The 14,510-nt window shown below is 46.1% G+C and overlaps 1 protein-coding gene across 8 annotated transcripts in view; it reads left to right on the forward strand.

Annotated features, from left to right (window-relative positions):
- The window catches only part of LOC121862192 (rap1 GTPase-activating protein 1-like), a 193,118-nt gene that overhangs the window by 133,856 nt on the left and 44,752 nt on the right, over window positions 1-14,510 (forward strand). For all 8 annotated transcript variants that reach the window (XM_042360277.1, XM_042360278.1, XM_042360279.1 and 5 more), the window contains one exon: window positions 3,534-3,671. In XM_042360277.1, coding sequence (XP_042216211.1) covers window positions 3,534-3,671 — 138 coding nt within the window. The remainder of the gene's footprint in view (window positions 1-3,533; window positions 3,672-14,510) is intronic.

Consider the following 14,510-nt stretch of genomic DNA (forward strand, 5'->3'; position numbering starts at 1 on the left):
ACACACACACACACACACACACACACACACACACACACACACACACACACGCACACACACACACACACACACACACACACACACACACACACACACGCTATAAAACACCTGAATGACGTGGCCAGGTATAGACTACAAGTACCTGAGATGAAATGGAGTGGTGGAGTTTCATCAGGAGGAATGGAGGGAGGAGAGGAAGAGGGGCACCATCACCATCACCATCACCATCACCATTACCATCAGCTGTACATCACTGTCTAGAAAGTATCCTAACGGGAGATCAGGATGTTATTGGTTCCTTATATGTGGTAAGTGTTAGGAGAGGAAGGATTAGGTATTAGGACGTGTGTGTGTGTGTGTGTGTGTGTGTGTGTGTTGAGAAGAAGGATATTGTCGTAGGATTCTCTAAGGGAGGTGTAGGATGTGAATCTATGAGCATCCTACTAATATTTGATGGCATGGGTGTAGGATAATGTTGGGATGTGTCTAATATAAAAGGATATGGTTATAGGATTTTTATATAGGGAGAGATGAAGGAGGTTTAGGATTCTTAGACCTGGAGAGGTTACTAAAGGGTTCTGAAAAGGAGGTGTAGGAACTGAAGCTGAGAATATCCTACAGGAGATGACGGTGGAAAGGATGGTGGTGGTGGCTTAACATAGCGAGAGAGAGAGAGAGAGAGAGAGAGAGAGGCTACAACTCTGAATCGTAATAATGAAATCGCTATATAACGGACTTCGATTTAACGGACTTTCCTCTTCCAAATAGTCCGTTAAAGATGAAGGCCTCGCATCTAACGGACCTCGATCTAAACTCGCTTATTATACCACTACTTTGTATAAAATTCAAAATAAAAATACCATAAAAAAAATCCAAAATTAACAATAAAAATCTAAATAAAAATACAAAGTAAAAAAATAATATGAGAAAGTTAAGAGAATATATTTTTTTCTTATCAATTTTTTCCCCCCCGAGTAGAGGAAATAGAGCGAGCAACTGAACGGAGGCTATCTTGTGTGAGAGCCTTTGATGCCCTAGTGAGATGAAGGAGTCTGGGAAGGCTGGAGGTTGTACTCGAGGGTGAGGTTAAGATCGGCCCAAGGTGCTGGAGGAGAGATTGAAGGGCCTCCATTTCATTACCTTGAGAGACAGTGAGAGGGAGGGAAGGGTGGGGGCAGGGAGGGGAGAGGATAGGGGAAAGGTAGAGGGAGGGAGGGAAGGGTGGGGGGTAGGGGAGGGGAGAGGATAGGGGAAAGGTAGAGGGAGGGAGGAAGGAGATACTCGTGTTGAGGAAGATGAAGGATGTTTAGTTATTTGTCCTTCCTTTTCTGCTCTCTCTCTCTCTCTCTCTCTCTCTCTCTCAGCAGGAAGACACACATGAATGCCTTTTACCTGAGATCATCTGTCAGGATCTCGACGTTGAAGGACTGCAGGTGGAAGCTAAAGGTTTTTATCTAGAGTATCCTAGCGGGAGATGGCGTTCGTAAGATCCTATTGCCAACATCCTAACAGGGAATGCCACTCGTAGGATGCTATTGGTAACATCCAAGCAAGGAATACGATTCATAGTAGACACGTATTGAGATCCTAGTAGAGAAAACACATAGGATGCCTGCCTGGGAGGAGGGGGGGGCGAGAAGGAAGCAAGAGTCAACAATGGGTGGATGCTGTTGGGAAGACGTGAGGATTGAGGAAGGAATGAATAGATGGAAAGGTAAAGAAGAGTAAAGTTGAGGCTAGGGAGTTCTCTTCTGGTGGATGTGAAGGAAATAAATTTTCTTGGGGTGTAGGAGGTAAGAGCGTTGGTTGTAGGAGTGTAGGAACGTTGGTTGTAGGAGTGTAGGAACGTTGGGTGTAGGAGTGTAGGAACGTTGGGTGTAGGAGTGTAGGAACGTTGGTTGTAGGGGTGTAGGAACGTTGGGTGTAGGAGTGTAGGAACGTTGGTTGTAGGAGTGTAGGAACGTTGGTTGTAGGAGTGTAGGAACGTTGGGTGTAGGAGTGTAAGAACGTTGGGTGTAGGAGTGAGGGATTATAAACGTTTGTGCGTAGAAATAATAATAATAATAATAATAATAATAATAATAATAATAATAATAAAATACATATAAAAATATAAAATAATGATAATAATGATAATAGTAATAATGCCAACCACACACAGATTATAGATAATGACAGAGAAACAAATAAGATATATTACCTGTACCTGTGTTTGTAATGATAATGTTTACCTGTCTGTCTCCGCCCTGGTGCTGCAATAACAACTGGTGGTATTGAGATGTGGTGCTCGATAACGCTGTGGAAATGTATATAAAATTATGTGTTTTAGGTGTACGTTCTGTGGGGTTTAGTGTACGTTCTGTGGGGTTTAGTGTACGTTCTGTGGGGTTTAGTGTACGTTCTGTGGGGTTTAGTGTACGTATATGTGGGGTTTAGTGACGTTCTGTGGCGTTCACTTGGTGTTCGGATCCGTTCTAGTTACGATGTCACCTTCACATACCATATTATCCGCAACGTTCACTTACGTTCTGTCACGTTCACCCATCTCACGTTCAGTTGCGTTCACCTGTCTCACGTTCATCTGCGTTCACCCATCTCACGTTCATCTGCGTTCACCCATCTCACGCTCATGTGCGTTCACCCGTCTCACGTTCAGCGGCGTACGTGATCGCCTGAAGACGTTTACTGCCATTAACGAGGGTCTGGTGATTGGGTTCGTTACGCTCTCGTTATTGGAGGAAGTGATTCACGATGAGTCAGGTCACAAAAAATATAAATAAATACATTGACATTCCCACCGAGCTTGTTATTTTGGAGGTATGCTGGTGAGTCCCTCCTTCCCTCCCTCCTTCCCTCCCAACTCTCCCTTCTTCCCTCCCTCCCTCCCTCCACCCCTCCTTCAATCCCTCCATCCCTCCATCCATCTCTTCCTTCTTCCCTCTCTCCCTCCCTCCCTCCCTCCTTTCATCTCTCCCCAGCTACACCAACCTCCCACTCCACCCCCCCTCCTGACCACTCCCTCAGGTGTATCCCACGATCACCTTCACACCCCCTCTCCCCTCTCATTTTCCTCTCCCCACCCCTCTCTCCTATCCTCTTCTCCCTCTCCTTCAGGTGAATCCCACGATCTCCTCCCCCTCCTCCTCCTCGTCTGGCCTTGAGCTAGATTAGCCTTGAGGGAGAGGTACTGAGGGGAGATATTGGAGAAAGATATTGGAGTAATAGATGCTGGAGGAGGAGGTACTGGAGGAGGTGGTACTGGAGGAGGAGGTACTGGAGGAGGAGGTACTGGAGGAGGAGGTACTTGGCAAGCAAACACCCCAGTCTTTAGGAGCTCAAATCATTAGGTTAGCACTGGGACCTATCAGAACTAAGGGCCGGGATGTACTGGGCCTGCAAGAGCATCAACTAATATTCTACCGGTATCTCCCTACCCCGGTAAACTGGGGTAGAGAGATACCAACAACAATACCCAAAAAGAACGACCAATTCATCCACTTCTAACTTTCCCCCGTATCTTCTTGTTTCCCCAGGTGGTGCTGCCATCTACCGGGGAGTACTGGGATGAGAACACGACGGACGCGGACCACCAGTACGTCAACAACAACTCTAACAACAAGTTTGAGACGGATGAGACGGCCACCTACTACCGCCGCTACTTCCTGGGCAACGTGAGTACACCTGGTGATTAATTAGCTCTCACCTGGGCTATGTAAGGTGTTGTTTACCTTCACTTAATGATGTGTATTACCTGTGGCCCTTAGCAACGTGTGTACCTGTTAATGAGCTTACCTGTCCGCCTATTTAGATAGATAGATAGATAGATACGGACGGGTGGACAGACAGACATACAAACAGACAGACAGACAGACAGACCAGGTAAAAATATATAAAAACATTCTCGTATATAAACATCGTGGACCAATCAGAGAACGCGTAAATATATTGCTCTCTGGCAGGTGTGTCATGGAGGCCAACTCTATCCTCTTTAGATAAATTAAACCGAATCACCTGATAATTAGACAGCCCAATTTATTTCACCTGAAGATCAATCACCCTCACGCTCTCTGAGGTGAGTTACGTTAGGTTAGGGTGAATAATCGTCTGGTAAAATAAACTTGGATCCTAAAAGTCATTCAGGTGAACTAACTTAACGTATATATTAAATAAAGTATAGAAATGAAACCCCCCCTAAATTATGGCTGACCTTGAATAGCAATACTGGGTGTATGTGTGTGTGTGTGTGTGTGTGTGTGTGTGTGTGTGTGTGTGTGTGTGTGTGTATGTGTGTGTGTATGTATGTGTGTGTGTGTGTGTGTGTGTGTGTGTGTGTGTATGTGTGTGTGTGTGTGTGTGTGTGTATTTATAGCTGGGGTTAGCTGTTAATTTTATATGTTTTGCTCTTGGTCCGCCTCCGTTTTGGATTTTTTTTTTTAGTGTAAGATTTATTTTGGTGTTTTTTTTTTCGTTTTTTTAGTTTGGTTTAGTTTTTGTTTTATTTTTGTTTATTCTTTCCTGTTTGGTTATTGTTATTCTTCTTCTTTCTCTTTTATGTACATTTTCTTTCATTTCTTTCCTTCCTACCTTCCATTCTTTCTCCCTCCTCTCTTCTCTTTCTACCACCCTCCTCCCTCCTCCTCCTCCTCCCTCCTTTCTATGCACTTGTCTCCTCCTCTCCTTCTTCTTTTCTTTCTTTCTTCTTTCTTTCTTTCTTCTTCTTCTACCACCTCCTCCTCCTCCCTCCTCCCCCTCCCTCCTTTTCTTATACCTCACCTTTCTCTCCTCCTCCTCCTTTCTTTCTTTCTTTCTTCTTTCTTTCTTTCTCCTTCTTCTTTCTTCTTTCTTTCTTCTTCTTTCTTCTTCTTCTCTACCACCACAACCTCCTCCTCCTCTCCCCCACATTTGCAGCCTCCCACTATGTCGACCAGTGTTCAGACAGAGAAGTAAAATTCATCCATTACATCCACCCGAGGGCGTCAAGATCTCATCCTCCCACGCCAGATCACCTTGTTCAAGGTCCTCTTGTTAGTGTTGTTGTTGTTATTACTTTGTTCAGGGTCCTCTTGTTAGTGTTATTATTGTTATTACTTTGTTCAGGGTCCTCTTGTTAGTGTTGTTATTGTTGTTATTACTTTGTTCAGGGTCCTCTTGTTATTGTTGTTGTTGTTGGTGTTATTGATGTTCGTGTTATTATTGTTGTTCATGGCCCCTTGTTATTGTTGTTGTTGTTATTGTTATTACCTTGTTTAGGGCAGTTATTATTATCATTATTATAATTATTACTATCCTCCTCCTCCTCCTCTCTTCCTCTTCCCCCTCCTCCTCTCTTCCTCTTCCCCCTCCTCCTCTTCCTTCCTCCTCCTCCTTCTATTCTTCCCCCTCCTCCTCCTCCTATTCTTCCCCCTCCTCCCCTTCCTCCTCCTCTTCCTTCCTCCTCCTCTTCCTCCTCCTCCTTCCCTCCCTCTTCCTTCCTCCTCCCCTTCCTCCTCCTCTTCCTTCCCTCCTCCTCTTCCTTCCTCCCTCCTTGTCATCTCCCTCTTCCTCCTCCCCTCAGCCCATCCATACTTCATACGACAACCCGGGAACTTGCCATTTCTTTCTCATTTTTCTTTCCGTGGTCGTGGATGTTAGAACCCTCAGGCTTGAAACGCAGGTGAGATAATTGATGTTACCGTGTTACACCTGCTAAAGGGTGGCTGTGTTGTTCTTTTGTTCTTGCTGTTGTTTCGTTCTTTCGTCTTCTTCGCCTCTCCCTTTATTGTTCTTGCTTTGTTCTTTTGTTGTTTTTGTTCTTCATTTTATTGCCTTCCCTCCCCTCCCCCTCCCTCATTCTCTCTCAGTATCTCACCATCTACCTACCTTCCTTTCATTTCCATCTCTACCTCTCTCTCCACCCCCCCCATCAATATGCCCAGGGTGCTAAGCCATGGCCTGTGTGTGTGTGTGTGTGTGTGTGTGTGTGTGTGTGTGTGTGTGTGTGTGTGTGTGTTTGGTCAACAGTAACGTACATTATACCACTTCTTTTTTTTTTGGCCTCACTTCCTCCACACAAAGATGAGAGAGAGACAAGGGTGGACCCAGGTATGCTGAGGAGGAGGAGGACAAGGAGGCGAGGTTGTAGATAAGGAGGAGGAGGAGGAGAAATAAAAGGAGAAATAAAAGGAGGAATGGGGAAGAGGAGAGGGTGTAGATAAGGAGGAAGAGGAGAGGGTGTAGATAAGGAGGAGGAGAAGAGGGTGTAGATAAGGAGGAAGAGGAGAGGGTGTAGATAAGGAGGAAGAGGAGAGGGTGTAGATAAGGAGGAGGAGGAGGAGGAGAGGGTGTAGATAAGGAGGAAGAGGAGAGGAGGGGCAGGAGAAAGAGAAGAAGGATAAAGAAGAGAAGAAATCAACTACAACAGAAAGAGAAGATAAGAAAAGAGGGACAGAGTAAATTAAGAAAGAAAAGGAAAATAAAATAAGAATAACTCGGATAAAAAGAGGAATACAAGGAAGAGAAGAAGGAAGAACAAGAGAAAATTTAATAAAGGAAGGACAATAAGAAGCAGGAGATAAGGAAGAAGGAAGAAGGAAGAACAACGAGAAAATAAATAAAGGAAGACAAGGAAGAACAAGAAAAAATGAATAAATGAAGATCAAGAGAAAAATCAAGAGAGGAGGACAGTGCGAAGCAGGAGACAAGCAGAGTAGAATTGGGTCGAGTTTTTGCAGGTGTAGTCAAGGTGTGTGATTTGTGCTCCTCTCAGATACACACGTCAAGGGGGAAATACCTCGACCAGACACGAGAGAGAGAGAGAGAGAGAGAGAGATAAATAGATTGATAGATTGCGAGAAAGACAGACACACAGACAGAAAATTAGATAGATAGATGTCAGACAGATGATAGATAGACAGGTCGCTAAAAAGACAGACAGGAAGACTAAGATGTAGAGTAGTAAAAAGACAGAAAGACAGACAGGCAAAGTGAAAGTCAAAGGAAATACTTGTCATAGTGGCCGCAGGTGTTCACTTGTTGCGTACGTATGTTAGTCAGTCTTCATTCTCTAAGGTAAATAAGGTCTTGTGTCCACCTGGATCATTCCCATAGTGATGATCCACCTGTCTGTCTGTCTGTCTGTCTGTCTGTCTGTCTGTCTCATTTAGTGTGTGTATGTGTCTGGTGACTCTCTCTCTCTCTCTCTCTCTCTCTCACCCATAACCCACGCGTATAAGGGTAGTTTAATGGTAGCAAAGAGGCCATCGTGGTTAGGCTGCCCCCCCAAATCCTAGGTCAGACCTTTCTCACCACACGCACAGGAAGACCCGACCATATCTCCGGGCGGTGGAGACGGTCGCGTGGGAACCCTAGCTACCGCTCCTTCTGCGTCCGTGTCCGTGGAACGTACCCATAATCACGGACCATGAGATTACATTCTACAGGAGGTTTATGGGTACGGACCATGGGTTTTTAGGGCCATGATGTGCGGATGATGGGTCCTTTACCTGTTACCCGACCCCCTCATGTGTGTGCCCATTACCTGTGCCCACTACCTGTCTACCTGTCACCTGTGGTAATTAAAACTATCTGATGGCCGTACCCCTAGACCGTATCACGTCCGTACTGTGTCCTTAATCAGTGTCCGTACCGGGGTCGTACTTAAAGTGTGCTTAATACCTCAATACCCAGTGGATAGACATATTTACAGCGTGGATAGATCTACAGTATATACAGTCTGGATAGATCTATATACAGCGTGGATAAATGTATATGCAATGTGGATAGACATACATGGAGTGGGTAGGAGTAATGGGAGGCTGGATGGATTAAGGATAGGAGGGTGATCAGTGAGAGAGGAGATGGGATGGGAGGCTGGCTGGTGATCTTGCTCTCCTTGACATACTGATGGTAACTCAGTGACTCTCCCTCCATCCCTCCTCCCTCTCTCTCCCTCCCACCTCAGTCCTACTCTCTCTCTCTCCTCCCTCCCTCCCTCCCTCCCTCCCTCCTCTCCCCTCACCCCTCCTCCCTCCCTCCCTCCCACCCTCACCCCTCCTCCCTCCCTCCTCCCCTCACCCCCTCCCTCCTCCCTCCCTCCCTCCCACCTCAGTCCCACTCTCTCCCTCCCACCTCAGTCCTACTCTCTCCTCCTCCTCCCTCCCTCCCTCCCTCCCTCCCTCCCTCCTCCCCCTCCCTCCTCCCTCCCTCCTCCTCCTCCCTCCCCCCTCCCTCCCTCCTCCTCCTCCTCCTCCCCCTCCTCCTCCCTCCCTCCCTCCCCCCTCACCCCTCCCTCCTCCCTCCCTCCCTCCTCCCTCCTTCCTCCCTCCCTCCCTCACCCCTCCCTCCCTCCCTCCCTCTCCCTCCCTCCCTCCCTCACCCTTCTTCCTCCCTCACCCCTCCTCACCCTCCTCCTCCTCCCTCCCTCTCCCTCACCCCTCCTCCCTCCCTCCCCCTCACCTCCCTCCCTCCTCCCTCCCTCCCTCCCTCCCTCCTCCTCACCCTCCTCCTCCCTCCTTCCTCCTCCTCCCTCCTCCCTCCTCCCTCACTGAGACAACACTCTAGTGAAGTAATACAAGATATTAACAAATACTATCGCGTTAATGACCAGGTTAATTAAGGTTAAATGTGAAAAGAGTTAACAATGACAGAGTGAGAGAAATTTAGCATGTTAAAATGACGAGGGTAATTAATGCAAGAGAAGGTAATATGACAGGTGAAGGTAATATGACAGTGATGTTAATATGACAGGTGAAGGCAATATGACTGGTGTTTATATGAGAGGTGAAGGCAATGTGACTGGTGTTTATATGAGAGGTGAAGGCAATATGACAGTGATGTTATAACAATATGAGCCTAAGACCCTTCGTAATAGCTTAAAGAAAATACGTTAGAATGACTCTTTAAAGCTACACCTCTCGTAATATAACATAATTAACAAGAAGTTAAGAGTCTCAGGGTTGTTAAAAGTTTCATATGATACAGGTTAAAGTGGGGAGATAATGTTAAAATAACAGGTAGAAAGATTACGTGTTAAAATTACCTTAAGGTGATGTGTCGAGGTGAGGCAGATGATGTTAATGAGTAGACGACTTGATGTGATCTCTCTGTATGTGCGTGTCTTGACCAATATAATATTTTTAACACATATTTCAACATAAAAATATATACGCCTACCAACCCAGACTACGTCAGTGTAAGAGTGTATGTCGTGTGTGTGTGTGTGTGTGTGTGTTGGGGGTGACATACCTGGTGAAGCGAGACAATAAAGACTAGGTGATCATTGGCAGCTGCGGGAAACTATTTCAACCATCCTACTTTCATGACTCATCCCCAAGATACTCTCCAGGTGTGTGTGTGTTCTGGTCATGATGGTGATTGGTGATTGGTTATTATGGTGGCAGCGGTGGTTGGTGGTGGTAGTGGTGATTGTGAGGATAGCTGTGGTGTTAGCAGGTAGTGGTGACTGTCGTGATGGTTTTTGGTGATGTTGTTTGCTGGTGGTGAGATGTGGTGTTGGTAGTTGATGCTGGTAGGTAGGTGGTTATAGTGTTAGTAGTGATGATGGGTGATGGTGATAGTGATGGCAATGACTGTAATGGTGATGGACTCTCTCTCACATTTATAAACAAGAGACCTCACTAGAAATAGAAGGAGCGCCACTCATCAAGCATAATCTCACCAAATGTAAACATACAAGATGGCCTACATCACAAGAGGAACCCCATTCATGTCCTCTCTACTTGTCACTGGCCCACCACCAGCTGCCTCTCCCACAAGGCTACACGTAACTCTGGCCACACGTTTGTGCCACAGACGATCGGATCAACTGCAGATTACCCCCACCACACTGCTCCTTCAATTGAAGCTTAACCCCCTACTGCTACCTGGAGGACGGGATTTGGTTAGGTTAGGTTTTTGCTAGCTTTTGGTTAGGTTTAGGTTAGCTTTGGTTAGATTTAGGTTTAGGTTAGCTTTGGTTGGGTTTAGGTTAGCTTTGCTTAGATTTAGGTTAGGTTTAGGTTAGCTTTGGAAGGGATTTAGGTTAGGTTTAGGTTAGCTTTGCTTAAATTTAGGTTAGGTTTAGGTTAGCTTTGGTTAGATTATGTTAGGTTTAGGTTAGCTTTGGTTAGGTTATTGATAATCTTGGGAGTAATTATTGGATACTCGATAATTTTTATCGAGTTGAAGAATGTATGATAAATCCAATTTAAATGTTGCATAGTTGCCAGATAATGTTATGAGCGTGTTGTAAGTTCTTCATCTCGAGTCAGTTGCAGTGCGTGATAATCGTGTTTCTCGGTTGGCTGGAGGCGGAAGTGTAAGGCGGCGGTGTTGGGGGGTCACGGTGTTGAAGGAGTGTTGCATCCGGTAGTGTGTGTGTGTGTGTGTGTGTGTGTGTGTGTGTGTGTGTGTGTCTAAGACTTAAGGATGAGAACGGGTTTAGAGAAGAATAGCCTCGTATAGATATGAAACAAATAGACAAATTTGTTGAATAAATAGACTCTCTGGATAGGATTACCGAGGGATAGACGAGACGGATAAAACGTGGATAGGAATACATAAGCATAATGAGAGAGAGAGAGAGGATAGACTCCACAAACGGATGGGTAGAGGTGGATAGGAGGCGGAGTTGAGGATAGTCAATTGTGTGTGTGTGGCTGACGCGATGGCTGCGTTTAGGGTTAGGGCTAGGAGGAAGTGGTGGGGTGGGTGGGTGGGGAGGTAGTGGTGGGTGGGGAGGTGTGGTGGGTGGTAAGGTAATGGGTGGCTAAGTGGTGTGGTGTGAGTGGGTGGTGGGAGGTGGTGGGTGGTAAGGTAATGGGTGGCTAAATGGGTGGTTGGAAATGGGTGGTCGAGTGAAAGGCTGGGTAGGAGGTGGATGAGTGGGTGGATAGGTGGATGATGAAAGAGTGAGAGAATGATTTATGATGGATAGACAAAAAACCTAAATAAATAGATAGATAAATGAAGATAGGGGAGGAAAAAGAGAGGAGTAAAAGGAGATAAATAGAGAGAACAAGACAGACAAACCGATAAAGAAGAAGAAGGAATAAATATAATCATAAAATGACAAAAAAATAACTTCACACGCACACACGCACGCACACACACGCACGCGACCTTTACACCTCGGTCTGAAATAACATATAAAACGTCTTCAAGTTGGAAATTACATTAAGAAACCTAAGCATCATTATAATTCAGGGCAAGAGGATGTTTAGAAAAGAGCAGCGCGATAGGTATTCAGGTCTTGTGACGGCAGGAGGCATCGTTTTCACTTGTCCGGGGGAGGGTTGTTTCATGGCAACCCGGCAGCGTTGGGTGTAGTTCCTTCTTGCCAGGCGCGATGGTTGTTGTAGTGGGTGGTGGGTGGTGGCACCGGGTTATAATTATTGACTATTAGTGCAACTGCTTCTATAACTACTACTGCTACTACTACAAATATCATCATTACTACTACAACTATTATTATTATTACTACTACTACTACTACTAATTACTACTACTACTACTACTACCACTACGCTACTACATTCTTGCTAATACTACCACAATCATGACTACTTCTGCTACCACCACTACCACTAATGTCCCTGATGCTAGTAGTTGTGGGGTGGTGGTGGTGGTAGCAGTAATTAGCTATTCAGGGAGTAAGTGGGTTTGATTAGGTTTTCTGGTCACTTGCAAGTCCAGTGCCACTACCCAGCAAGGCCACTCACCCTTGACTACCACTTCCTCACTCCTTCATGCTTTCTTTAAATCCTCCCCGTCTTTTCTTTCCTCACCTTCCTCTCTTCCTTCTTTACTTCCTTCCTTCTACTCCTGCTTTCTTACACTCTTCCCTCCTTGCTTTCCTCACTCCTTTACTTTCTCCTCTTCCTTCTCTTCTTAGATATTCTCCTTCTTCCTCCCTTTTCCCATCCTTCTTCTCTGACTCCTTCCCATCCTTTCTTTCCTCCCTTCCTTCCTTCCTTCCTTCCCTTCCCAACTACTGTATGTGTAGGAGAGGGAGAGAGAAGGAAGAGAAGGAGGAAGGAATATAAAAAGAAGGAAGAGGGAGGAGGCAAGGAAGACAGGGGGCGAAGGAAGGAATGACAGACAAATAGACAGATAAAGAAGGGAGCAAGAGATAGACAGAAAGGAGACAGACATTCAGACAGAAAATCCTGGACAGAAGGACAACAGTAAAGAGCTAAATAGATAGATAGACAGACAGACAGACAGACAGACAGACAGATAGACAGACAGACAGACAGACAGACAATTTATTTTTAGCAATCTATAGTAGGATCTAACGATATAATGATGCAACTTAAACCAAAAGTATTAAATGACTTTCAGTGATTGAATCATAAAACCTTTAAATTGGTTTGTAAGTACTGAAGTGCCTGTTAAACCATCATTTTCCAGTTGTTTTATGAGTGCTATAACTGTTAAACCACCAGGTATGCGGTATATATATATTATCAAAACAACAAAGAAAATTACAATAATGGCGTCAGATTAACATTAAGACTGTAGATAAATTCACAGGTGAGGTCTAGTGTCTCATTAACACACCACCCTCACCTGTCACCTGTTGTCCTGGGTGGTGTCTGAATACTGAAGGAGTGTTTGTTAACACTTCACTTGTAAACAACATACTTAGCTTCCACGTCAAGATCAAAGCATGTGACGTCTGTTGACTGAATACTGAGGTGTGTGTGTGTGTGTACCAACCATCACTACATACAGTACACCTTCACTACACCGTGAGTGTCGCAACGCCACCGTTACACCTCATGGTCACATAATTACACCCTTCTCTACATCATCGTGATAAATGCACTTTTTGTGGGTGTGGTGTGTTGGAGGGTAACGGGGTGTGTTTGGGGGATAGGTGTGGGTGGGTGTTAGGATGGAGACCTGTAGTGTATTGTCATCATGCTCGCCTTGCAAGCGAGTTCGATCCCCGGCAGGGGTGAAACTATGGGCAGGTTTCTTTACGCCATTTGTCTCTGTCTACCGCAGTAATTGGGGACCTGGATGTTAATCGATTTGCGGATCGTGTTTGGGGTATGGTTAGCCAGTGCAGTTGGCGAGTTGTCTTCTCGGACTATTCCTGACACTAGGTCATGCAGCTCGTTAACTTAGGGTGTGGTTGTTGTGTTAGTGACAGCTTCTACCTTAAACAAATTCATGCCTAGGTGGCCTTGGGCTGCCATCTCGTTACACGCGAGGGGCAAACTTATTATGTAAGTGTGGGTGGGTGGGTGTGTTGGTTATTTGTGTTGAGTGTGTGGGTGTATGTTGAACGTTGTGATGTGTGTGGGTGTGTTGCAGTGGTGTACGGTCATCTATCTTCATTCCTCCCAACTTCCTTCTTACAACTATCCTCCTACCCTCCCTCTTACACCCCCCTACTCCTACCTAGCCATCTATAACAGCTGATGTTGGAGGGAGGCTGACCAAAAACATGTAACCTCTCTCTCTTCCCCACCATATCTCTTCAACATCCCTTCCCTCCCCACCATCAAGAGGGAAGGAGGAGTGAGGAAAGATGGATGGGGATTGACCACAGCCCTGCCCATCTCCAACCTCGTCCCTGTTCCTGCCGATCCCCGCTGCCCACCCGCCCCTAGACTAGTGACTACTGTGGGTTGGTGCTGTTATTAACCTGGTTGTGTAACACTCACTTTCTTATTCTCCTCCTCCCTTCTCCTTCCTTCACCACCTCATCCTCCCTTGACCTACCTGAGAGAGAGCCAAAAATATAGAGGCAGAGTAAAAGGAAAAATGCAAAGCAGACGGAGAAAAAAAATAGACAGGCAGACAGACAAAGAAAGAAAGACAGACAGACAGGCAGACATCTTCAAGCAGTCTAGCATCCATTCAACCAGCGAGAATGACGGGTCTTGTGTTAACTTTAAGTTCTGGTGTTATTTACGCCCTCCAACAACACTGCCTTCCCTCCCTTCCACCATCCACCCTTACCTTACTCCTCTCACCCCTCCTCCCTCTCACCGTTGCCTTACCCCTCTACCTCCTCTCACCCTTGGCCCCCCCTCACCCTCCTCTCTGCTTACCCCCCCCTCACCCCTCCCTCTCCACCCTTACTACCCCTCTCACCCTTACCTCACCTCCCTCCTCTCTGACCCCTTACCCTCCCTCACCTCCCTTTCACCCCCAACCTACCTGTTCCCCCCCCTACCATCATCCTTTGCGTGTATGTTGAAGTGTGTGTGTGTGTGTGTGTGTGTGTGTGTGAGTTTGGTGATTCTGTAACCTCTTTCGTTACGATTAAATATATTAACGTGCAGTCCTTCGAGAATCTGATTGGCCTTTTAACCTTGTGAGGAGTACGATAGTTAGTACAGGGGTGGTCTGGTAAGGTCTGGCGGAGTATGGTGGGGTCTGGAGGTTCTGGCTTAGGTCTGACAGGGTGTGGTGGGGTCTGGAGGTTCTGGCTTGGGTCTGACAGGGGTATGATGGTCTGGGGCTCTGGCTTGGGTCTGGCAGGGTGTGATGGGGTCTGGGGTTCTGGCTTGGGTCTG

This window comes from Homarus americanus, unplaced genomic scaffold (genome assembly GCF_018991925.1).
Source record: "Homarus americanus isolate GMGI-L3 unplaced genomic scaffold, GMGI_Hamer_2.0 scaffold25013, whole genome shotgun sequence".
Taxonomy (NCBI): Eukaryota; Metazoa; Arthropoda; class Malacostraca; order Decapoda; family Nephropidae; genus Homarus; species Homarus americanus.